This window comes from Eretmochelys imbricata, chromosome 4, assembly GCF_965152235.1.
Source record: "Eretmochelys imbricata isolate rEreImb1 chromosome 4, rEreImb1.hap1, whole genome shotgun sequence".
In the NCBI taxonomy this organism is placed as follows: domain Eukaryota; kingdom Metazoa; phylum Chordata; order Testudines; family Cheloniidae; genus Eretmochelys; species Eretmochelys imbricata.
The window spans coordinates 83901136-83925022 of record NC_135575.1 but is presented as its reverse complement, the minus strand read 5'-3'; the positions used below and the strand labels follow the sequence as shown (position 1 = coordinate 83925022).

General features: G+C 39.0%; 1 protein-coding gene across 1 annotated transcript in view; it reads left to right on the top strand.

Annotated features, from left to right (window-relative positions):
- PDLIM3 (PDZ and LIM domain 3) overlaps positions 1-23887 on the top strand; it is a 39255-nt gene that overhangs the window by 159 nt on the left and 15209 nt on the right. The window contains exons 2-3 of the mRNA XM_077814541.1: positions 15602-15753; positions 17881-17965. Of these exons, the coding sequence (XP_077670667.1) occupies positions 15602-15753; positions 17881-17965 (237 nt within the window). The remainder of the gene's footprint in view (positions 1-15601; positions 15754-17880; positions 17966-23887) is intronic.

Below are 23887 nucleotides of genomic sequence, written 5' to 3'. Positions count from 1 at the left end.
ACTTTTCTTGAATGAGGCAATAAACGAGTGAACTAGCTGCAGGTTGCGTTTATTACTGTTGTTCAAATTTAGAGTTGCTGAAAGTTGACAATTTTGAAATGATTTGTGTGTGTATGAATTTTAAAGAGACTGTTTTATCAGGCAAAATTTATTCATTCGACTCCTGCTCATTCCTCCACTGAAATTTGAGTGTCAAGGGGACACTGGCAAGGTAAGAGGACAGTGTGATTTCGCAAAGCGTTCAGATTTTCACTTTCCAGTTTCGGACCCCCAGGGAGCCAGAGACCAGCCTAAGATACTGACCATACTGCAGCTCTCACCAGCCCCAGTAACTGGCCCATGTGATCTTTGGGAGAGAGGGGGACTTGGCAGCTGTTCCTTGTGTCTGGATATTTGTATACTAATCTTCACATCAGCTTGAGTTAAGAAGAGTTTGTAATACAAATCTTTAACCAATTCAAGATCTATGTGTTGTGAGCAAAGGCAGTGGGACCATGTTCCTACAAATGTACAGTTCTGTGTTTTCATTTAGTTTACATCAGTGATTTATTACAAAGTTATTCTATCATGAACAAGCAAGAAAAAAAATCCTATGCATTAACTAGTGGCTTTTAGTGATACTCAATATTAATCTCTTATAGTACTTCACATTTAAAGAGGATTAAGAACACAATCCCTCCTCTTTTTTATGTATTTTAAGATAGTATCCTGAAAACTGGCATTTATTTCAGAGGTTGTCACTTAATGACTGCAACACACAAAAATCTATTTTCCATTCTTAAAGCAATAGCAAAACATATTTCCTGTCCATTAGGTAAACTTAGTTTAAGTACATATTGTTGAATAGGGCTTTATGTGACATACATCAAATACCAGAATCAGTATTCTTTATTTTCTACTGGTTTATAGTACTTGCACATACTGAAAGCATGTTTCATTAGTCTCTTCCACCTCATTAACATAGTTTTGGAAGTACTGCACTGAGACTCAGAATTTAGACAATATCTTAGTGCAGTATTACATAAGTATCAGAACTTGTAAAATAAATACCTTTGATGATGCCATGCAGTAAAAGTACGTCAAACAGGAGTTTATAGAAATGGTAAGCACCAAAATTCTACAGTAAATTACCCTAGTGTAAATCTGAAGTAACTCTGTGTAAGTCAATAGAGTTACTCCACATTTATACCAGCATAACTGTGATCCCATTTTGCCCTTAAAATGTAATGCTCTTAATATATAAACTTATATGCTAAATGTTTGTTGTATGAGACATGAAAACTTTGGAGGGAAAAAAACCCATGTTGAGTAAAAAGAGTGAAAAATGTCTAGATGTATTGGGACTTTCATTGCCTTTTATGGACTTACAAGGGGGAAATAGTTTCCATTATCTCTAATGAAAAATATTTTAGCAGAGTCTGGTTTATATTTTCCCTTTGTTTAGATTATGTGCAATGAGGTTTAAAATTATACTAACAAAAGATAAATTACATTTATTCTAACTTTCTGAGGAATAAATAATTTTGCCATTGACTCATCATCATATCAGACAAAAAGCTGCTGGTTTGTAGCAAGATGTCAATGCTCATTAATCATGTGTTTCAAGTGGAAGAACTGTTGATATTATGCTAGCTGCATGGAAACTTTTTCAAGACACCATAATAGAGGCTCAACTTAAATGTATACCCCAAATTAAAAAACATAGTAAGAGAACCAAAAAAGAGCCACCATGGCTAAACAGCAAAGTAAAATAAGCAGTAAGAGGCAAAAAAGCATCTTTTAAAAAGTGGAAGTTAAATCCTAGTGAGAAAAATAGAAAAGAGCATAAATTCTGGCAAATGAAGTTTAAAAATATAATTAGGAAGGCCAAAAAAGAATTTGAAGAACAGCTAGCCAAAGACTCAAAAAGTAATAGCAAAAGTTGTTTTATGTACATCAGAAGCAGGAAGCCTGCTAAACAACCAGTGGGGCCACTCAAGGACGATAAGGCCATTGTGGAGAAACAAAATGAATTCTTTGCATCAGTCTCCACAGTTGAGGATGTGAGGGAGATTCCCAAACCTGAGCCATTCTTTTTAGGTGACGAATCTGAGGAACTGTCCCAGATTGAGGTGTCATTAGAGGAGGTTTGGAACAAACTGATAAACTAAACAGTAGTAAGTCACCAGGACCAGATTGTATTCAACCAAGAGTTCTGACGGAACTCAAATGTGAAATTGCAGGACTACTAACTGTAGTCTGTAACCTATCATTTAAATCAGGTTCTGTACCAAGTGACTGGAGGATAGCTAATGTGACGCCAATTTTTAAAAAGGGCTCCAGAGGTGACCCTGGCAATTTCAGGCTGGTAAGCCTGACTTCAGTACCGGGAAAACTGGTTGAAACTATAGTAAAGAACAAAATTGTCAGACACATAGATGAAAGTAATTTGTTGGGGAATAGTCAACATGTTTTTTGTAAAGGGAAATCATGCCTCACTCATCTACTAGAATTCTTTGAGGGTGGCAAAAAGCATATGGACAAGGGGGATCCTGTGGATATAGTGTATTTAGATTTTCAGAAAGTCTTTGACAAGGTCTCTTACCAAAAGCTATTAAGCAAAGTAAGAGGTCATGGGATAAGAGGGATGGTCCTCTCATGGATTGGTAATTGGTTAAAAGATAGGAAACAAAGTGTAGGAATGAATGGTCAGTTTTCAGAATGGAGAGAAGTAAATAGTGGTGTCCCAAGAGGTCTGTACTAGGTCCAGTCCAATTCAACATATTCATAAATGATCTGGAAAAACGGGTAAACAGTGAGGTGGCAAAATTTGCAGATGATATAAAACTACTCAAGACAGTAAAGTCCAAGGCTGACTGCGAAGAGCTACAAAAGGATCTCTCAAAACTGGGTGACTGGGCCACAAAATGGCAGATGAAATTCAATGTTGATAAATGCAAAGTAATGCACATTGGAAAACATAATCCCAACTATACATATAAAATGCTGGGGACTAAATTAGCTATTACCAATCAAGAAAGAGATCTCGGAGTCATTGTGGGTAGTTCTCTGAAAACATCTGTCATAAATATAAAGGGAAGGGTAAACCCCTTTGAAATCCCTCCTGGCCAGGGGAAAGCTCCTCTCACCTGTAAAGGGTTAAGAAGCTAAAGGTAACCTCGCTGGCACCTGACCAAAATGACCAATGAGGAGACAAGATACTTTCAAAAGCTGGGAGGAGGGAGAGAAACAAAGGGTCTGTGTATCTGTCTATAGTCTGTCTTTGCCGGGGATAGACCAGGAATGGAGTCTTAGAACTTTTAGTAAGTAATCTAGCTAGGTACGTGTTAGATTATGATTTCTTTAAATGGCTGAGAAAAGAACTGTGCTGAATAGAATAACTATTTCTGTCTGTGTATCTTTTTTGTAACTTAAGGTTTTGCCTAGAGGGGTTCTCTATGTTTTTGAATCTAATTACCCTGTAAGGTATCTACCATCCTGATTTTACGGGGGGATTTCTTTATTTCTATTTACTACTATTTTTATTAAAAGTCTTCTTGTAAGAAAACTGAATGCTTTTTCATTGTTCTCAGATCCAAGGGTTTGGGTCTGTGGTCACCTAGGCAAATTGGTGAGGCTTTTTATCCAACATTTCCCAGGAAAGGGGGGGGGTGCAAGTGTTGGGAGGATTGTTCATTGTTCTTAAGATCCAAGGGTCTGGGTCTGTAGTCACCTAGGCAAATTGGTGAGGCTTTTTACCAAACCTTGTCCAGGAAGTGGGGTGCAAGGTTTTGGGAAGTATTTTGGGGGGAAAGACGCATCCAAACAGCTCTTCCCCAGTAACCAGTATTAATTTGGTGGTGGTAGCAGCCAATCCAAGGACAAAGGGTGGAATATTTTGTACCTTGGGGAAGTTTTGACCTAAGCTGGTAAAGATAAGCTTAGGAGGTTTTTCATGCAGGTCCCCACATATGTACCCTAGAGTTCAGAGTGGGGGAGGAACCTTGACAACATCCATTCAATGTGCAGTGGCAGTCAAAAAAGCTAACAGAATGTTGGGAATCATTAAGAAAGGGATAGATAATAAGACATAAAATATCATATATAAATCCATGCCTCTATATAAATCCATGGTGTGACCACATCTTGGATACTACATGCAGATGTGGTCGCCCCATCTCAAAAAAGATATATTGGAATTGGTAAAGGTTCAGAAAAGGGCAACAAAAATGATTAAGGGTATGGAGCATCTGCCATATGAGGAGAGATTAATAAGACTGGGACTTTTCACCTTGGAAAAAAACCAACTACATTTGATATGATAGAGGCCTATAAAATCATGACTAGTGTGGAGAAAGTAAATAAGGAAGTGTTATTTACTACTTTTCATAACACAAGAACTAGGGGTCACCAAATGAAATTAATAGGTAGCAGGTTTAAAACAAACAAAAGGAAGTATTTTTTCAAGCAATGCACAGTCAACCTGTGGAACTCCTTGCCAGAGGAAATTGTGAAGGCCAAGACTATAACAGGGTTCAAAAAAGAACTAGATAAATTCCATCAATGGCTATTAGCCAGGATAGACAGGGTGGTGTCCGTAGCCGCTGTTTGCCAGAAGCTGGGAATGGATGACAGGGGATAGATCATCTGATGATCATCTGTTCTATTCATTCCCTCTGGGGCACCTGGCATTGGCCACTGTCAGAAGACTGGATACTGAGCTAGATGTACCTTTGGTCTGACCCAGTATGGCCATTCTTATGTGGCTTCACTCTGCTCTTGCTCCTGCTCTTGTGGGAGAGAGGTTTATGTTGAAGGGGGCAATTGAGTATTTGACTACTAAAAACCCATTTTTCTAACCCAGAGGATCACACTTACTGACTTAAGAATTTAAGGTTGGTTCAGAAATGTAGAAGCTCTGTCTCTCCTTTCCTTCCCCAATCCTGATGCATTTTTCAAATGACTGAGCAGAAAAATACCACAGTGAAGAACTGAACCTGTGCTGCTACGAACATTAATTCCACATGCTGTGTACTTGACAGTTATCTCTGACAGAGACTGCTATGTGACAGAGAATAGATTTAATGCTTTGAACTTGTTATACCAGAATGGGGAAATTAATCCATTTAATCTGATATCCTCTCTTTAGCAGCGGCCTTTACCTGACACTTTAGAGGAAGATGAAATCTTCCCAAATGCACTAGTTGTTCGTTACTATAATGTGATGGGAGGGGATTCTTTCTTGAACACAACTGGAAGTCAGCTTTTTTGCTTAGATTCTGAAGCATAATAATAGCCCTTACATTTTTAATCCTAACTAGTGTAACTGCAGATTTTATCCTTATTTATGAGTCTAATCAGTTTGAATCTTATTTAGCTATTGATCTCAATAATATCCTGCAGTTTTGAGTTCCACAGCTTAATTATAAAGTATGTATAAAATATTTCTTGCAATGCATGGAAATGTAGCAGTGCAATACTCATAGAGACAATACAAGAGACAGTTTCATTAGCATTGATACAGTGGTGATGGTACATTCCATGCTTTTAATGGAATCTTTCTTTCTTCAAGAATACAAGATTTTGTTAATCTGTCATTTCCTGGGAAAATGTATTTAAGAAAGTACAATCTCAGTGAGCAATTTTATATGTGATGTAATACTTAAGAACTAAGAGAGAGAGTGCAGTGTTTTTCTGGCCAGTTACAGAATGCTTCCAAACACCATAGAGGCATAAATGTCTTAAGTACTAGGAAGTGCAGTAATCTCCCATAAATACACTGCCTGGCAGTGGAAGCGAGGGATATTTGGAAATGGATAGGCAAAAATTACATATAAATGGTCTGTTCAGAGCACACTAGAGAGACTATTCTGTATCTGAAGGAAGTAATAATTCTGGATCTGATTTCACCTGCCTGATGAGTCATCAGTGCTGGCTGCAATGACAGGAAATGGAATTAAGAAGCCAACGATTCTACACTTCATAATTAATTATTAATAATTATTATTATTATTCCAGTAGTGCCCATAATATGCTAAGGAAGAGAGATTTATCAAAGGACAAAGCAGTGGTCTTAAGGATCAGTTCAAGAGGACGTTCCATGAAAGAGCTGATAAGGGAAACTCTTCAAAGGGGACTAGGAGAGAAGAAGATAAATGAGCAGCCTAGGCTGTGACATAATAAGAGACAAAACCAGGTGCAGGAAAGGCTGAGTTCTGAAGGGCCTTGAAGGTGAGGACAAGAAGCCTGAGCTTTAGGCAGCAGAAAAATGTTCTTGGGGGGAAGGGAGGGGAGTTAAACAGCAAAAGAAATAATTCAATGGTGTAAGAAAGAAATTTCTAAATAAAACATCTGTGTCTGAATTTTTTTAATCTCTATCATGGGTGTGCATGTGCATACACACTTGTGAGAGAAAAAGTGGAATTCCAAATTTGAGAGATGAAATGGTTCTGCCGCCTATCACGTTCTACCGGCAACTTCAAAAGAACTTAATTCCATGAGGATGAATTGTTCCAGTAATGTATTCACTTTGCTATTTGGTAGTGTGTAATATTGTTTTATCGTGCAAGTAAAAAAGTATTCCTGAATTGAAGGCTTAATTGAAATTAAATGGATTTCTAGAAGTCAGTAGTTTTATAGACTGAAATTGTACTGGGAAAGGCAAAAGATATTCCTTTTGATGAAGGTGTGAGTAATATGCACATTGCCCTGGGAAATACTATAGGTGGACAGAAAAATTATGCATCTTTGTAACCTCTCTCTTGCAGGGTTTTTAATTCCATATTTTCCAATCAGTGGTATGAGATTCTCTTTAGGACAAACTTCCAAAATACGAATTTTTAGACTTGTTTAGAGTAGCAGTTCTCCAACTCATCCTCTTGCTTTAATGTTAAGTCTCTCTCCTTAATCTAAACAAAAGCCTCAAAATCTAGATATCAAGCAATAACATCACGTTAGAAAGCAAAAACATCAAGAAAGCAGAACAGTTCATCTACCAGGGCACCACCATACTAGTCAATGGAGACCTCAAGAAGGAAGTGACATCAATAATAGGAAAGACATCCACAGCATTCACCAAACTCAACAAGGTATCAAAATCAAAGATATACAGCACCAGAACAAAACTGAGAATTTTCAACTAAAATAATCTTAGTATTAACATATAGCTGCAAAAGCTGGAGATCTACCAAAAAGTGAGACAGAAAACAAGACAACTTCAAAAATCAGTGTCTATGAAAAATTCCAGACACTGAATGGAAAGACTTCAACACCAACAAAGAGATCTGAAAAATCACCAACCAGCAGCTCATCTCCACCAGAATCAGAAGAAATCTCTAAACATATCTGGGGCATGTACATCACATGCCAACATGCAGACTCCTACACGAAGTTGCCAAGTGGAAACCAATTGGTGTGAGAAAACAATGGCACCTAAGAGAATTTTTAAGGAGAACCCTTTGTAGAGAGGGCAGAACAGCTGTTCTCCATACCATATGAAAGCGGTAGCAAATGACCGGGAGGTATGGAGTAGACTAGTGTCTGCCCTGTGCGCCGACATTGGCATGGGAAGGATGTAACGGAATGTAAAAACAAGTGTCCTAAAGAGGCAGAGGGAAGACCCCTAAAGAAGCCTGGGAATATCTTTGAAAAAAATTGCAGATCATCGGAAGCCCAAAGCCATGTACAAAAGAGATATACTGTCAGAGAAAACAAGGCTGAAGGGCTTTATATTCACTGTTGTTGAGAGGAAGGATCTTCCTTCCCCAATACTCTTACAGACTAGGGCAGTGGTTCTCAAGCAGGGGTATGCAGAGGTCTTCCGGGGGTACATCAACTCATCTAGATACTTGCCTAGTTTTATAACAGGCTACATAAAAAGTCAATATAAACTAAAATTTCATACAGACAATAACTTGTTTATACTGCTCTATATACAATACACTGTTAGTTAAGTACAATATTTATATTTCAATTGATTTATTTTATAATTATATGGTAAAAATGAGAAAGTGAGCAATTGTTCAGTAATAGTGACCCGTGACACTTTTGTATTTTTATGTCTGATTTTGTAAGCAAGTAGTTTTTAAGTGAGGTAAAACTTGGGGGTACACAAGACAAATCAGACTTCTGAAAGGGGTACAGTAGTCTGGAAAGGTTGAGAACCACTGGACTAGGGGATTCAAAAACTGTAGCAAGAGAATTTAATTTTTTAAAAGTTATGTATTTACTTTCCACTTACACTGCCCCAATGGCAACCCCAATACAGTTTATCCTTCACCCCAGGATCTCCCCTGTCCCTTGGCCTTTACATGACACTATTCCATCAATTTAGTGCTACACTAGTAATATCCAACAGCTCGGACAGTGTGAAGTTGAGAGACATGGCCAGGCCACTTCTGAAGAGCTGAAGGGGCAGGGCTAAAGACTCCCAGTCAACAACCCAGATGACACTTGCCCCATCAGCACACACATGGAGCTGCATCAGCAGGTACTTCTGAGCCTCAAGGGGAGGAGATTAATCTGAAGCTTCTCCTTTCCACAAGACCTCCCGAGAACTAATGATCTGATCTGCAGAGAGCAAGAATCCCTGTAGAGCACTGGCTGTTCAGCCAGGTAGGATTCTACCATATCAAGGGGAAAGGAAACACTGGAATCTGCTTAAAAGTGTGCTATTGTGCACGAAATTTAAAACTTTCGGCTAGTAAAAGAGTACAAAGTTTTGTTATGACAGTTTTGTCAGATATTTTGCTCCCCTCATATTTGCAAGAACTTTGGCCCAGATTCTCAAAGGTATAAGGTGCCTAACTCCTACTGATTTGAAAACCTTTCAGAATCTAGGCCTTTGCTCTTGTCCTTTCCACAGATTTAAGAATCTGTGATCACTCTATCACAATCATGCCTCACCCCAAGACAAATGTATTAACAACCTTTATAGACCTATCAGTTTAACTCATTTACAGGGCTGGCTGTAAATAGTGTTAAACCTGAAAACAGCTGATGGTGCATTTTGTAAGGAGACATTTTCAAATGTACTGAATTAGGAGCACTTTCTTTCATTTATTTATTTAAAGCTTAAATTTAAAGCTCTTATTAGAGTGAGAAACTAGAACCACTTTGGTACTTATTCATTTATTTTATTATTATTATTCATACTGTGGAGTGCCCATAGGCCACAACCAAGTTAGACCCCTTTGTATTAGGTGCTGTACAAATATATAATAAATGGATGCTTTTAATGTGGGCAAGTTTAAATGCTGTCTCAAATTTAAATATGCCCCTGAGAAATTACCTAACAGATATTAGGTAGAATGAAGTGTTACCTGATAGAAAGGTGGTTTTCAACTGCATGGTAGGAAAATTTGACAGAGATATTCCATAGAAAACCCTGTGTAAACTTAAAGCTGGAGAAAACAGTGTTCTTGAAAAAAGAAAAGGAGTACTTGTGGCACGTTAGAGACTAACCAATTTATTTGAGCATTAGTCTCTAAGGTGCCACAAGTACTCCTTTTCTTTTTGCAAATACAGACTAACACGGCTGTTACTCTGAAACCTGTCATTATGCAAGTGTTCTTGAAGTATTTCTTACCCCATTTCTTGGACATGGGAGGATGAAGACTGACTAACTCCCTTTTGGTGGTCAGGAGATTTATGGCACAAATATTGCACAACTTTCCCTTACTTTTGCACCTGTTATCTCTGATACTTGGAACTATTGGTTCTCGTAGAAATGCGGTACAGTAGACAGCTTACAACGATGGCTTTCAGTCAATATTTGTGTGTTTACATACAATGAAAATCAGCATTGTTTGCTACACAGGTAGTACTATCTACCAGATTGTAGTACAGATGTAGTTGTGTGCATCTGGTATATTTAACAGATTGGAGAGTCCTGTTTTCTAACACAGGGCTAAATTATGGTAGTTAAGCATGAACCTGTGTCACCCTAACAGAATTTCTAGAAAACACTGTGTCTCAGGTTGGAACAATGTCTCTGTATCTTTGCAGAGAACAGTTGCTTTTAGTCACTAGAGGAATACTTGATTGGCTACCGCAGGTTTTAAAGCATGTTTCCTTTGCCATGAAAGAAACCATGCCAAAATACTATTGGGAATGTTATGAGCTGGGTGAAATCTAGTTCAAACTGATGTATGAACAAGTCCTCCATTTAAGGTAGTTGTAAGAGACAGCCAAGGGACCACACTGAAAACAAAGCCTAATACAGTCTGCCCAGAAACTAGCATCATGTGGGCAGAGGGGTCACATTCAAACATGTGCATGGCAGTGTAAAAACACACAGAAACTGAGAACAAACATGAACTGGGAATGGGGGGAGAAGAGGGAGAAACCCAAGTAGGAGCCTGTAAGCACATGTGATCATGGAAAAAACTAAAGAGATCTTTTGGATCTTGTGTTGACTGAAGAGGCAGTAAGGTAAGAAACTGCTCTTTTTGTTCTTGATTCCTTCTGCATTCACAGTCACAAGACTTTTTACATTATTTGTAAATAAACAAAATTGCATGAAAAAATACCCAACTTTACCAATTTCTACTCCCATCTGGAGCAACCTACTAGACACTGTATTTTTAGCAAGCAGCTCAGGCCAAAAAGGGGTAACACTGGAGTCAGCAGTGGGATCCAGTTTCCAAGTAGAGAGACTGTGAGCTAGAGGTATTCCTGTTGAACCAAAATGCAACAAATAATGCAGGTTCTTGCAGAAATAAAAAATGGCCAGCAGGATTTAAAACAAGATCTCAAATAGGAGCTGGAGACTTCGCAAAAGGAATTAAAGACAAGACCTAAAACAAGATCTAAAACAAGAGCAGGAGGTTTCCCAGAAAGGGCTCAGAGAGAACTTGCAGGTTGAGACGAGTTTGTTGTATGGAGCTGCAACTAAAAAACACTTGGACAGACTGGGAAACCCAGTGGCAACACACCCGGGCTAGAATGGTAAAGCAGACTGATGAAGTGAACAACAATCTGACTAAAGTTTTTCCATGAAGCAGTGGAAACCAAACAGGCTTTGGCCAATTTGGAACTTACTGAGATGAGTTGCAGCGTGGACTTGAGTTGAAAATTCAGGTCCAGAAGGAAATCAAAGGGTCACAGATCATAGTGGAAGGTAGCTGTCTGGATGAGGAACTGAGCCAGCCAGAGGACTAGGGTAATACCAGATATTTACAACAATTTTCTGCCCCATTTGTAACCCACAGAGACTCAGAGGGGACAAGTCAGTTTGTCCCAGCTCAAATAATGAAAAAACTTCCTGGCAGAGGTGATGCATGGAAGGACATGCGGGGTCACGTGACCCCCCAGATTGGCTGGTTGGCTTATACAGAACATGCTCACTTGGACTGAGCATGCTCAGTAACACTGCTGAAGCTGGCTGCCCCACCCCCCCCCAGCAGCAAGCATGGATCATCTCTGCTGGGACGCTCATTTGGCTCAGTTCAACATTACAGCTCAAATGAATGGCTGGGAGGAGGGACAGAAATGGGGGTTACTATCAGCCAACTTGGGTGGCCCAGCTCTGATTGTGCTACAGAATTTACCCACAGGAAAAGAGACTGAGTTAGCCAGACCTGGTACAAGCCCTTGACACGCAGTTTGGAGCTAGCCATCAATCTGATCTGGCCAAGGTAAAGCTAAGAGGCTAGAGCTAGAAGTAGAAGGAAAGAAGAAATCCCACCTCAGCTGGCAGAGAACCTGCAAAGACTTATGTTCCTAGCATTGCCAGATACCATGAAGGCTCTCAACGCTAAACTAGCAATGGACCAATTTATAAATACTCAGTTGGACTTGGATTTGCCAATCAAAATCAGCAAAAGGAATCCAATTTTCCACAGAGCTTGAATCTTTTCTTGTAACAATGTCCAGAAGAGAATGTAGCTGCTAGTGTAGAAGATGGAACCTGATCACCATGAGCCCTGTAAATACACCTCTGTGGTTCCATATGTATGATGAAAGAAGAGATTCTAATCTGGTTCAGGACCTTATTGAATAAGAAGATAAACTGATAAATTTGGTGTGTAAAATAAGGGAAAATGTCAATAATGCAAAAATTAAAGGAAACAGTTCAGTTAAATGTTGGTACTGTGACAAAATTGGCCACAGAAAGGATTGTTATCAATGTAAGACAGCCAAGAGAGACTCTTGTAAGTGTCTAGTGAAAGCCTCTTTCCCAGTTCAGGAAATGAAGGAACACCAACCTGAAGGAGCAAAGGTTAGGGGAGATACAAGGATCAACCCCACAGATTTTGTTTAGATCTTGGCAGTTAAACAACAGTAATGGGCGTATGGCTACTAACACCACAGAAACATTAACCCAGGAACCAATCCCTGTAACAAATCCCATTGCCTACTCTGTCCCCATATCTACTCTAGCAACACCATCAGAGGACCCAACAACATCAGCCACACCATCAGGGGCTCATTCACCTGCACATCTACTAATGTGATATATGCCATCATGTGCCAACAATGCCCCTCTGCCCTGTACATTGGCCAAACTGGACAGTCTCTCGTAAAAGGATAAATGGACACAAATCAGACATCAGGAATGGTAACATACAAAAGCCACTAGAAGAACACTTCAATCTCCCTGGACAGTCAATAACAGATTTAAAAGTAGCCATTCTTCAACAAAAAAAACTTCAAAAATAGATTTCAAAGAGAAACTGCAGAGCTACAATTCGTTTGCAAACTTGACACCATTAATTCAGGCTTGAATAGGGGCTGGGAGTGGCTGGCTCACTACAAAAGCAATATTCCCTCTCTTGGTATTGACACCTCCTCATCAATTATTGGGAGTGGACCACATCCACCCTGACTGAATTGGCCTTGTCAACACTGGTTCTCCACTTGTAAGGTAACTCCCCTCTCTTCATGTGCCAATATATGCATGCCTATATCTGTAATTTTCACTCAATGCATCTGAAGAAGTGGGGTTTTTTGCCCACAAAAGTTTATGCCCAAATAAATCTGTTAATCTTTAAGGTGCCACCGGACTCCTCATTGTTTCTGTGGATACAGATTAACACAGCTACCCCTCTGGTACTTGGCTAATAACTGTGTAATCTATGTCAGGAAAGGTGTCTTACAAATTCAGTCTGTGAAATTCTCTGTAAAGATATGGCCCAGGTGGGATAAATAATTTGTAGGTAATTGGTTTGCAGTGGAAAAATTGTCCTGCCCCTGGGGGCATTATAACAGCTACATGCTTTGGTAGCTTTCCAACAAAGGAAAGATGGAGAGTGGCTGAAATCTGTTTTGAGACCCAGGGTCTCAGGATAATCTTAGCTGCTAAAACTCTTGTGGACCTGAAATAAAACCTGATCCCAGCTCGTTTGCTGAACATTTCTGACAAGCAGCAAATAGCAAAAAAGGGAAAGTGATCAGCATGCTGAAAAAGGCTTTTGTGACTGTTCCAGCTCTTGGCCTATCCATGTTTCAGATCCCCTTTCATATTGGACACAGAGGCTAGTTCTTACAGTTTGACGGACAGAATTTCAGCTTGCCTGCCTGACCACTTCCCTCCTTCTCCCCCCCCCCCACCCCCCCGCCCCATCTGAGAATGTAGCTGTGGAAGTTGAGGCTAGAAAAGTTGTTACAGAGATGGATTCCTCATTCAGATAAAAGGGTCTGCTTCAGCCAACAAGTTCAGCAGAAATGATAGGCATTCCTCAGGGGCTGACTGAAAGGTGATGTGAAACTATCCTGACAGAAAGACACTGTAGAAATGTAAATAGTTAAGCTTGTATCAGTAGTAATATACTAAATTATTTCTTTCTGTTTAGGTTATTGGGTGTCATTATTTTAGGCCTCATTGGGGTGACAGGCAAAGCTGAGGTGAGTGGGAGGTATTATTGTAGGTGAAACCTTATTATGGGCTGAATTAAAATTTCATTCAAACTGATGTATGAATAAGTCCTCCATTAAGATAGTGTAAAAGACAATTAAGGGGCCACAACTAAAATAAAGCCTAAGAGAGTCTGCCCAGAAACTATCACTATGTGGGTGAAGGGTTCAACTGGGTATTGTGACCAGGTGTGTGTAAGGATGTGAAAATACACAGAAACTGAAACCAGACAACAAGGGAGAGAGGAGGAGGGGCAAGAAAACTGATCAGGAATCTGTAAACACAATAGGCATGTCTAGACTGCAGCAGCAAGTCTCAGAACCCGGGGCAACTGACTTGGGCTTGCACTACCGGGCTAAAAATAGGAGTGCGACATTCTTGCTCAGGCTAGAGCCTGGGCTCTGAAACCCAGTGAGGGTGGAGGGTATCAGAGCCCAGGCTCCAGTCTGAGCAGGAACATCTTCGGAGCTATTTTTAGCCTTGCAGCATGAGCCTGAGTTAGTTGATCCAGGCTCTGAGACTCGCTGCCATTGTTGTTTGTGTGTCTGTTTTCAGGGTAGATGTACCCAATGTGATCCTGGAAAAAAACTAGAGAGAGCGCTTTTGGGTCTATTTTTGGCTAACGAGGCTTGGGGGCTGTAACCTGAGAAATGCTCCGTTTGTTCTTGGTTCCTTCTGCATTGAGAGAGACAGGATTTTATACATTCCTTGTAAATTAAAAAGATTGCATGAAAGAAAATACCAGACTCCATCAATTTCTACTTCCAACTGGAACATCCCAAGGGACCCAAACTTTGACTAGCCGCTCGGGCTGATTAGGGCCAACAGGAGGAACAAACTCCTAAGTCTCTTCTCCCATTAAAAGCTGTTTTTTCTCTTACCCAGCAGTTGAGAATGATCTTTTGGTAAGGATAGAAGGGTAGCTCTGCTTCAACCTCAATGACGGTCAATGTCTAAAAGGTACAATCTAGTCCTTAAAGACTGTGAATTAACAAATCTGTTGAGATTAAATGCTGGTGTGGTGTAAAATGGCTTATCTGGTTGGATTTTAAATGTCACCATAATATTTTTCTTGTAAATTAGAGGGCCTGTATAGAAATGTATCGTCAATTTAGAAGTGTGTAAAATCTCATGTTCACAAGCAAGGATGACATCCAGAATTAGTGAGGGAGGTCCTTTTTAGGTCATAATTATAGTTGCCAGCCTTTCCTGTTTGAAAATATGCAAATATTCTGTCTGGATTTATATTTTATTAGTTTAAGAAATATTTAAACCATTTTACACAGAAAAAGTATTGTAAAAAGCAAAGAAAAATTGAACAGCTACATACAAAAAATAAAGGAAAAACAAAGGGGATGCAGAGAAAAATAGATAAAACCTGAAAGAGTTTCTTCATGGAGCTGGATTTTTTAGGAAATGTGTATAAAAAACCCCACATTTTCTTATTTTCTTTTCAAAACTAAGAGGTGACAGCTTAGCTGTAAAGACAACAGGTAGAATTAATTAGGAGAAGTGAAAAATTAGAGACAAAGTGTGCACTCTCAATTTTTTTGCTTGTTTTCAAGAAAGCATAGATATTCCTGATGTAATTTTTGTTTTTAAGATTGGATTACATTATATTTTAGTCTCAAACCTAGTAAAATATTGGAAAATACACAGTATTCAAAAAGTGAAAATTACGATTACTGTTATTTAGAGAGATTCACAGATGTGCTTTAATTTAAAAAAAATAGTAAAAAATAATAGTTTTTTTCTTATATCTTTTAGATTACGCCAGGAAGCAAGGCTTCAGCAGCCAATTTAAGTCCTGGTGATGTCATTCTAGCTATTGATGGCTATGGTACAGAGAACATGACTCATGACGATGCACAGGAGAGAATTAAAGCAGCATCACATCAACTTTGTCTCAAAATTGAGAGGTATTTCATTATATGTATGGATCACAACATCATATTTACTTTCGGAGGAGACATTAAGAAACTGAGGTCTTTTTTCCTCTGATCTGATGACTGTCTAAGTAGACATTACATATTCCATGGATCCTTTCAAAAAGAATAAGGAATGATCACATTGATAGTATTCCATTTCTTAATTAAACAGATTCCAGCATCTAAGGTTCTGTGTATGATATTTCTGAATTCATAAGGGTTTTTACCCTTGCTGTCCATTGACTTAAATGGGTTTTGGATCATGTCTATAAATCCTGCACTGTCAGTATTATTTTTGTAGCACCACTAACGTGTATGGAACTTTATAGACATATGGGAGACCAGAGATCCAATTTGCACAGTGCTGACCATCTCTTTGTCAATGGGAACAGCATCTCACAGGATCAGGCCATTACAATTTAGGGCCCCAATTCTGCAAACACCTATGCACATATTTAACGTTACTAACATGAGTAGTACCATTCACATCAATGGGACTACAGTTGGTAGTAAAGTTAAACACATGCAAAACCAGTTGCAGGATCATGGCTTAAAGCCTCAATTCAGGAAAGCATCTCTACTGAGGGTGGCATTTAAGCATGTGTTTACCTTTAAAGTTTGAAGTCAACATGAACTTAAGTACATATTTATAAGTTAAGTGAATGCGTAAGTGTTTTCCTGAATCAAGGTCTAAATTAAGCAGATAGCATAACAACAAATGACTCATTGCTTTACGCAATGCTTTGGGATCACAAGAGTGCAAGGTGCTTCATAAAATTATGCTTTCTGGGCCTGAATCTGCAGCTGTAGTTCTCAAAAAATTTCTACTAAAATTCTGTGCATGGGGCAGCTGTCAACTCAGTCCCTAATTTACCAGTGTTTTAAATATATGTGCCACAGATGAAAAGTTAACTCAGTCATTAAATTGCCACAGAGATAACTTTTAAAATATGCTGACCATATTACTGCAGTTCTCCTTTTCACGTCAAGGAACATGTTTACTGGAGAGAGCACTGTCTAGTGGCTTACAGCACAGGTTTGGGAGTCAGAGAATCTACATTTTATTTAAGGCTCTCTCACTGACTTGATGTACGTCAGTGTTAGGGCCTGATTTTCAGACTAAGGTATGTGTAATTCAGCATGTAAAAATTCTAAATTTACACACATAATTACTACTATTATGCATGCCAAATGGGACGCAAAGGATCATTTGCAGTTACCCAGTCTGCATACACAACTGTAACAAATCATTCTTAAATTATGCTTTTTACATATGTCAACAGCACTTAACCTAATTTTGAAAAGGCCATAAGTCTCTGCATTTTCCCAATTGAAAAGACTCAAATAGTAATAACTTCACATGGTTGTCTTTCAGGCTTGCTTAATTCATGTTTATGAAATGCTTTGAGAATCTCAGGTGAAAGGTACAGAGGGCCTGCTCCTGATATCACTGAACTCAGCAAAAACAACGAGGAGTCCTTGTGGCACCTTAGAGACTAACAAATGTAATTGGGCATGAGCTTTCGTGGGCTATAACCCACTTCATCGGATTCATGGAATGGAAAATACAGTAAGCAGGTATAAATATACAGCACATGAAAAGATGGGAGTTGCCTTACCAAGTGGGGGGTCACTGCTAAGATGAGAGTTGCCTTACTCACTTGGTAAGGCAACTCCCATCTTTTCATGTGCTATATATTTATACCTGCTTACTGTATTTTCCACTCCATGCATCCGATGAAGTGGGTTTTAGCCCACGAAAGCTTGTGCCCAAATAAATATGTTAGTCTCTACGGTGCCACAAAGACTCCTTGTTGTTTTTGCTGATACAGACTAACACGGCTACCCCTCTGAAACCTGAACTCAAGAAGAGACTATTATAGAGCCATACATAATCTTTAGTACAGTGTATCTTCATGTATAACTTACTATGTATGTTTTCTGACTAGCAAATACACAAAAACATCACATAAGATTCTGTCCATGTCATTATAAGAATTTTATATGTTAAAACATTCAAAAGGATTTTTGAACAAACTTCAGATTTTAAGTTTTCAGTGTATATATCTCATGTATATATGCCATGTTTATGGGAGGGATTTTTTCTCTTATTAACAGGGCAGAAAGTAGATTATGGTCTCCACAAGTTTCAGAAGATGGCAAAGCACATCCCTTTAAAATAAATTTGGAAGCTGATCCACAGGTATGAAGTTTTATAAGTCACCAACACACTTCAATATAGCTTTTCACATTCTAAATTGTCTCATTCATTGTCATTATAATTCTTTATAGCACATTTCCTACACTGTCTACTTAACTTGATATAAATCATAAAATGTATTAAATACATGGACATAATTTTAAATGATTGACATTTTAAATTTCACATTTACATTTAAATAAAACCTAAAATTCTCTTGTGGAAAAATTGCAGAGTGCCTCAAACATTCTCTGAAAACTTTACACTTCACTATAGTTTTATTATGGAAAGAAAATATCTCCTTTGATATTAATGTTGTTTAAATTGCTGTATCTCTTTTTGATATTTTATCCATCATATTTTTAATTTCTTCAAATGGGACTAAAGGTAAAATATCAAAATTATTCAGTTATAATACCATAGTAGTCTTTGTGATGTGACAGTTAGTTGAACAGAGTGGTCCGGTAAGTTTGAGTCTCTTTATTTCAATTAACAATTGTGGCACCACGCAAAGCCACAGAGCCTCAGAAAATTGCAAATTCTGAATTTGTGGAAGACTAAACTATTCAGATGGATTAGTCATAAAATGGAGCATTCTATCTATAGCTAAGAAAGGTAAAATCCTTGTTCCTGCACTTGAACAAGGCAAATGAAATCTGTTTGAATTCTCACCTGCCTAGAACTTACATAGACGTCCTTGTACAGATCTGCATGTGGGAGGGATGGCCAGCTCCACACTGATCAGTCTACAACTAGCCACTTTAACTGCAGCTCTAGAGGTTGTAGGGCAGAGGTGGGCAAACTACGGCCCTTGGGACCCTCCTGCCCGGCCCCTGAGCTCCTGGCCCAGGAGACTAGCCTCCAGCCCCTCCCCTGCTGTTCCCCCTCCCCCGCAGCCTCAGCTCACTGCGCTGCCGGCGCAATGCTCTGGGTGGGGGGGCTGTGAGCTCCTGGGGCAGCGCAGCTGCAGAGCCCGGCCTGACCTGGTGCTCTGAGCTGCGCAGTGCGTGGCTGGCTCCAGCCAGGTGGCTCGGCTGTAGTGCTGCCAGCCATCAGTGCTCCAGGAAGAGTGGTAAGGGGGCAGGGAGCAGGGTGGATTGGATAGAGGGCGGGGAAGTTTGAGAGGGTGGTCAGGGGGCAGGGGTGTGGATAGGCGGCGGGGCGGGGAACAGGGGGGTTGAATGGGGGCAGTCAGGAATGAGAGGAAGGGTTGCATGGGATGGCAGGGGGCAGTCAGGGGCGGGGGGTCCGGGGTCGGTCAGGGGACAGGGAGTGGTGTATGGGGCAGGAGACCCAGGGGGGCCATCAGGGGACAGGGAACAGGGGGGTTGGATGGGGGTCAGGCCACGCCTGGCTGTTTGGGGAGGCACAGCCTCCCCCAACCGGCCATCCATACAATTTTGGAAATCCCATGTGGCCCTCAGGCCAAAAAGTTTGTCCGCCGCTGCTGTAGGGGATAGATTTCAGCATTTGGTTCTTAGTGCTTTGTTCCATTTGCCATATATTCTCTAACCTTAATACATACATATTATAATTTCAATCTTAGCTGGAAAAAGATTATTATTGTGCTGGCAGGACAGCATCAAAACAAATATTTAAATATATTATTCCATGATGGATTACCATGACTCTCTGTTCTACAATACATTTAGGAACAGACTCCATCCCAGTGAATTCCATGAAATAAGTGATTCAATCCTGCTCTGACAGGCTTTTAAACGTGAATATAATCTCAATGTTCCAATTCTACAAATTTTTCCTAAATATTCTATAAACCTTTGTATTAACTAGTACAATGTATTTTAGCAAAAATAGTGTTGTAATTTTAGCAGTATGATACAGGACATCAAGAAACGATACAACTATTTCAAATGCATAGTTTTGTGGGATATCTAGGACATACACAGAAGAAAAGGCTTTTCTAATGTTAGGGTTCCTCCAAATGGAAAAAAGCTGTAGAAAAAAAAATCTGAGTGACAATAAGCCTATACCATTATAATTCTATGCCTAAAGGAGACAATTTTTTAAAAACATATAATGTAGTTGAACCGTTAAGTACTATTTGGCAACAAATTATTGAAAAGCTATCTCCATTACTGTCATCAGAAAAACTGCTTCTGCTATAGCAGTGGTTTTCAACCTGTGGTCCGATGGATCACTATGGCTGCGCGGACTATGTCTAAGGGGTCCACGAAATGTTGTCATTACCATAGAACAGTGGTTTTCAACCTGTGGTCCGTGTACCCCTAGGGGTCCTCAGACTATATCTACTATTTCCAAAGGGGTCTGCACCTCCATTCAAAATTATTAAGGGGTCCAAAAATGAAAAAAGTTTGAAAACCACAGTGCTATACTAAATAGTCAACATTCATTTGCATGTCTACTTCTTCCCTTAAAAGTGAAATAATAAAAGTTTATATATAGTCAGCAACAGATAGGTCCTCAGAGTAGTAGTTGAGCTTGTAAGCAAATATGATGAACCATTTAAGGGAGTATTTATATTTTAAATCAAGTACAATCATTCTAGAGCAGCGGTACGCAACTTGTGGCCGGCAGGTTGCCCACCACTGTTCTAGAGCATCCATCATACTGATCTACTCTACACAAAAATGACATTATTAATTCTATTTCTGAAATAGGTGAAACTTTAAATTAAAGGAGATTTATTTTACTGCATATTTAGACACAACACCTGAAGCCTGCCATATATATTCTGCTACTAAAAGCAATACAGTGGCAAAATTTCTTAATGTTCCTTAGCCTGAGCTGGTGAATTATAGTGCATCTATAATAAATGTTGGTTTAAGTCACATAGGTTAAAGGTTGTTGAAAACTGAGAGAAAGATGGATACAATGCCTGAATTAAATAAAGGCCAAGATTAGTGAAAAAATCCCAAAGCACTGTATTTTCCTTTAAACTCAAACGCCACTACATTAAAAAGCTTGTCCATCCATGAGTTGGTCTGCAAAAGCGGGAAACCGTCACGTTCTATAAAAAGCATTTCCTGTTAAGTCTCTCTTGAACTTATTCCAAAGGTCATAGTTGTGGTAAACACAGGACCTTTTTCAAAATCCAGCCACAGTTTTTGACTCTCTGCCAGACAGAAACCTCTGTTAATATAAAGCTAATGTTTACTACAGTAAGTAAAGTATCATAAACATTAAAAAAATCAAGAATATTAGTGTTTTTAAAAACTGAACATTAAACAATAATATAATAAAGATTCATGCATGCCCCCGAAAAATCTACATGACAATCAATGACTCTGAGAAATGTATTACTTCTGTTTGAGAGTTATAAAATTACAATAACACATTATAAGTGATTCCCTGCTCCAGCATGCTAGCAGAGAGTTAAGTTTAATTTAAATTGCAGCAGGTGCACAGCCATTCTCCAGAAGCTCACAGGAGGCCATATAAAAATTTAAAATAATTCACCTAGTTCCAATTATGGAACTTCAACTAAGAACCTTTAGCATAAGAAAGAAATAGGCTAAGCAGTCTCACGGAGTTTAGAAGATTCATAAGCACTGAATACTGCCCCATCACACACACACGCACCCACACAGTTCAGCCACAACAGAAAGAAACACAGGAGGCAATGGATGTGGTGTAATTAGGCCACAACTTTATTCACCTAAAATATCTGGGAATACCCGGCCATATATTTTACAGTGCAAGTCATCCGCCTTCCCTTAATCATTTTCACATAGTCACTCACCGGACCGCACCACCCAGAGGTGAGTTTGGCTCCCTGCTATACGAGACATAGGAGTCCTGAACACACACCCCCACCCTTCCTCAGCTTCCTAAAGAATGCTTTCTTTTACATCCTATTACAATCAATTTTATCTTATAACCATATCCCTTCCATAATGAGTAACTGCACTGGACATCTGCCACGAGTTCTACTTACTGAGTTATGACTTTATAACCTAACCCCACTGCCTCACCCTGCCCAATCCCAAACTTGCTGTGGAAAAGGTGAAAAAAACATTCCCCACATCAGCCAATCTGGTGGCGAGGGAAAAGCCCCCAAGGAAAAAGGGCTAGTGTGATGCCCATAGTGGATCATGAAGGAACCCAGTCCTTTTTCAGATTCTATGGGTGGGAGGGTTGGTGTTGCCAGTCCAATCAAGGTGAAAGAGGGCTTTATTGAGACTGCACAAGGTATAAACACCAACCCCCCATTTTGATCAGCTGGAAGGCCAATGCCTCCCCCCAACCTCATTCAGCTGTTTCCTGCTTCATCCCACTCTGTGCAGGTAGACATTCCCCCTTCTTCCACCTCTGCTACTAGTTGCAAAGGGAGCCCTTAAAGGGGAACTACCTCGTTTCTTTTAGCCAGCTGGACAAGGACTTACTGCCCACAGTTCTTCCTCCTCCTACCCCAGGAAAAACTGTGGGCAAGGGCTAGCAGTGAAGCCTATGGCAGAAATACTACTTAACAATAGGAAATGCTGCTTGAGAGCCATTCCTGATGGCCAGCTTGGTTGATTCTGATAGCAAATAGCCAGCTTTTTCATTTCTATTGAAATATGATATAATATGATGGATAAATATTGTGAAATAATAGACCATTTTATTAGTATTAGTAACATAGCCGAACATGGGGTTATGTAAGAAAGCAATTTATAACATAAGGATTTCAACTAGTTTAAACAGTCAAAGAAAATAAGTCTGCCTAAAACGGCTAATGCATGTTGCTTTAATAATAAACACCTCTTTTGGTTTGTTCTTTTATGTTCTATTAGCAGTGTGAAACAGTGCTGTAGATCATATATTTTTCTTTCTCCTTTTGCCTTTTTTAACCTCAGCTAAAGTGACCATTTTTCTTATAGTAGTTTTTTTTTAATTATATTTTACTTCTGCCTTACCTTATGGATTTCCTGTCATTTTAAATATGGTGCTCAGTGTGATCTGATTTTTGAATAGCAAAGATGTTATACTTTCCCTACAGGGTTAATTTTATTATTATATAGCTAAGGGTAGAAATCTAAACAAAACCAGAAAAAGAATCCAATAATCACTATAATATAGATGATCAGAATGTATTAGTAATTGCAATCAAGTTTTAAAGCATGATAATTATGCCAAAATATGAGTCCCTGCCCTTCACACACCTTCATTTAACACCAATTTATATCTCCCAACATTGTGCTATGAGTTAAACTAAAGGTCTTTCAGTGTGAGGACACCTCCAAAACATAAACAATAATGTACTTTTTATTAAAGTATACAACATGAATAATAATATATCATTATTAATTAATATGTGGCCCCAGTCCTGAACTCATTCCATGTACACTGTTGATACATGTAAACTGCTTGAGCCACCTTTCCTCTGTTTCTGACATGAACATAGTCATGAAAATGACTTAGCCCTGTACTGATTAGAAGGTCATCTGTTAGCTATAACAACATAATTAAATATTGTAATTCCTTCTTATTCCTGTTTTGACTTTGAATGCTCTTGGATCTTACTAAATTTCTGGTGTAAAGGAACAACTTTCCTAGTTTTAAGTATAATAAACACAAGAGCTGGACTGTTTTGACTCCTGTATGTTTTGTCGTTGACATTTTGTGCACATTATGATTTTCCTAGAAAAGGGAATTTAAGTCTAACTAATTGCAACAATGCAAATATACTTTTGACCATTGTAACATTGTGAAGATGCTATTATGATGTCACATGTCTTCATTTGTCAACAACAATTAAAAATTAGATGAAATGACCATTTTTAGGGTTTTTTAATATTTGCTTATTGTGACCTAAATGTATATGATGGAATTGAATCAATTTCCAATATTGTGAATCAAATACATTACATAAATTAGAAATGATCCTCAACGACAGTAAAAGATGATATCTAATTACTAATATACTGTTACATTGCATCCCCTTCACAATGTACAGCAACACAA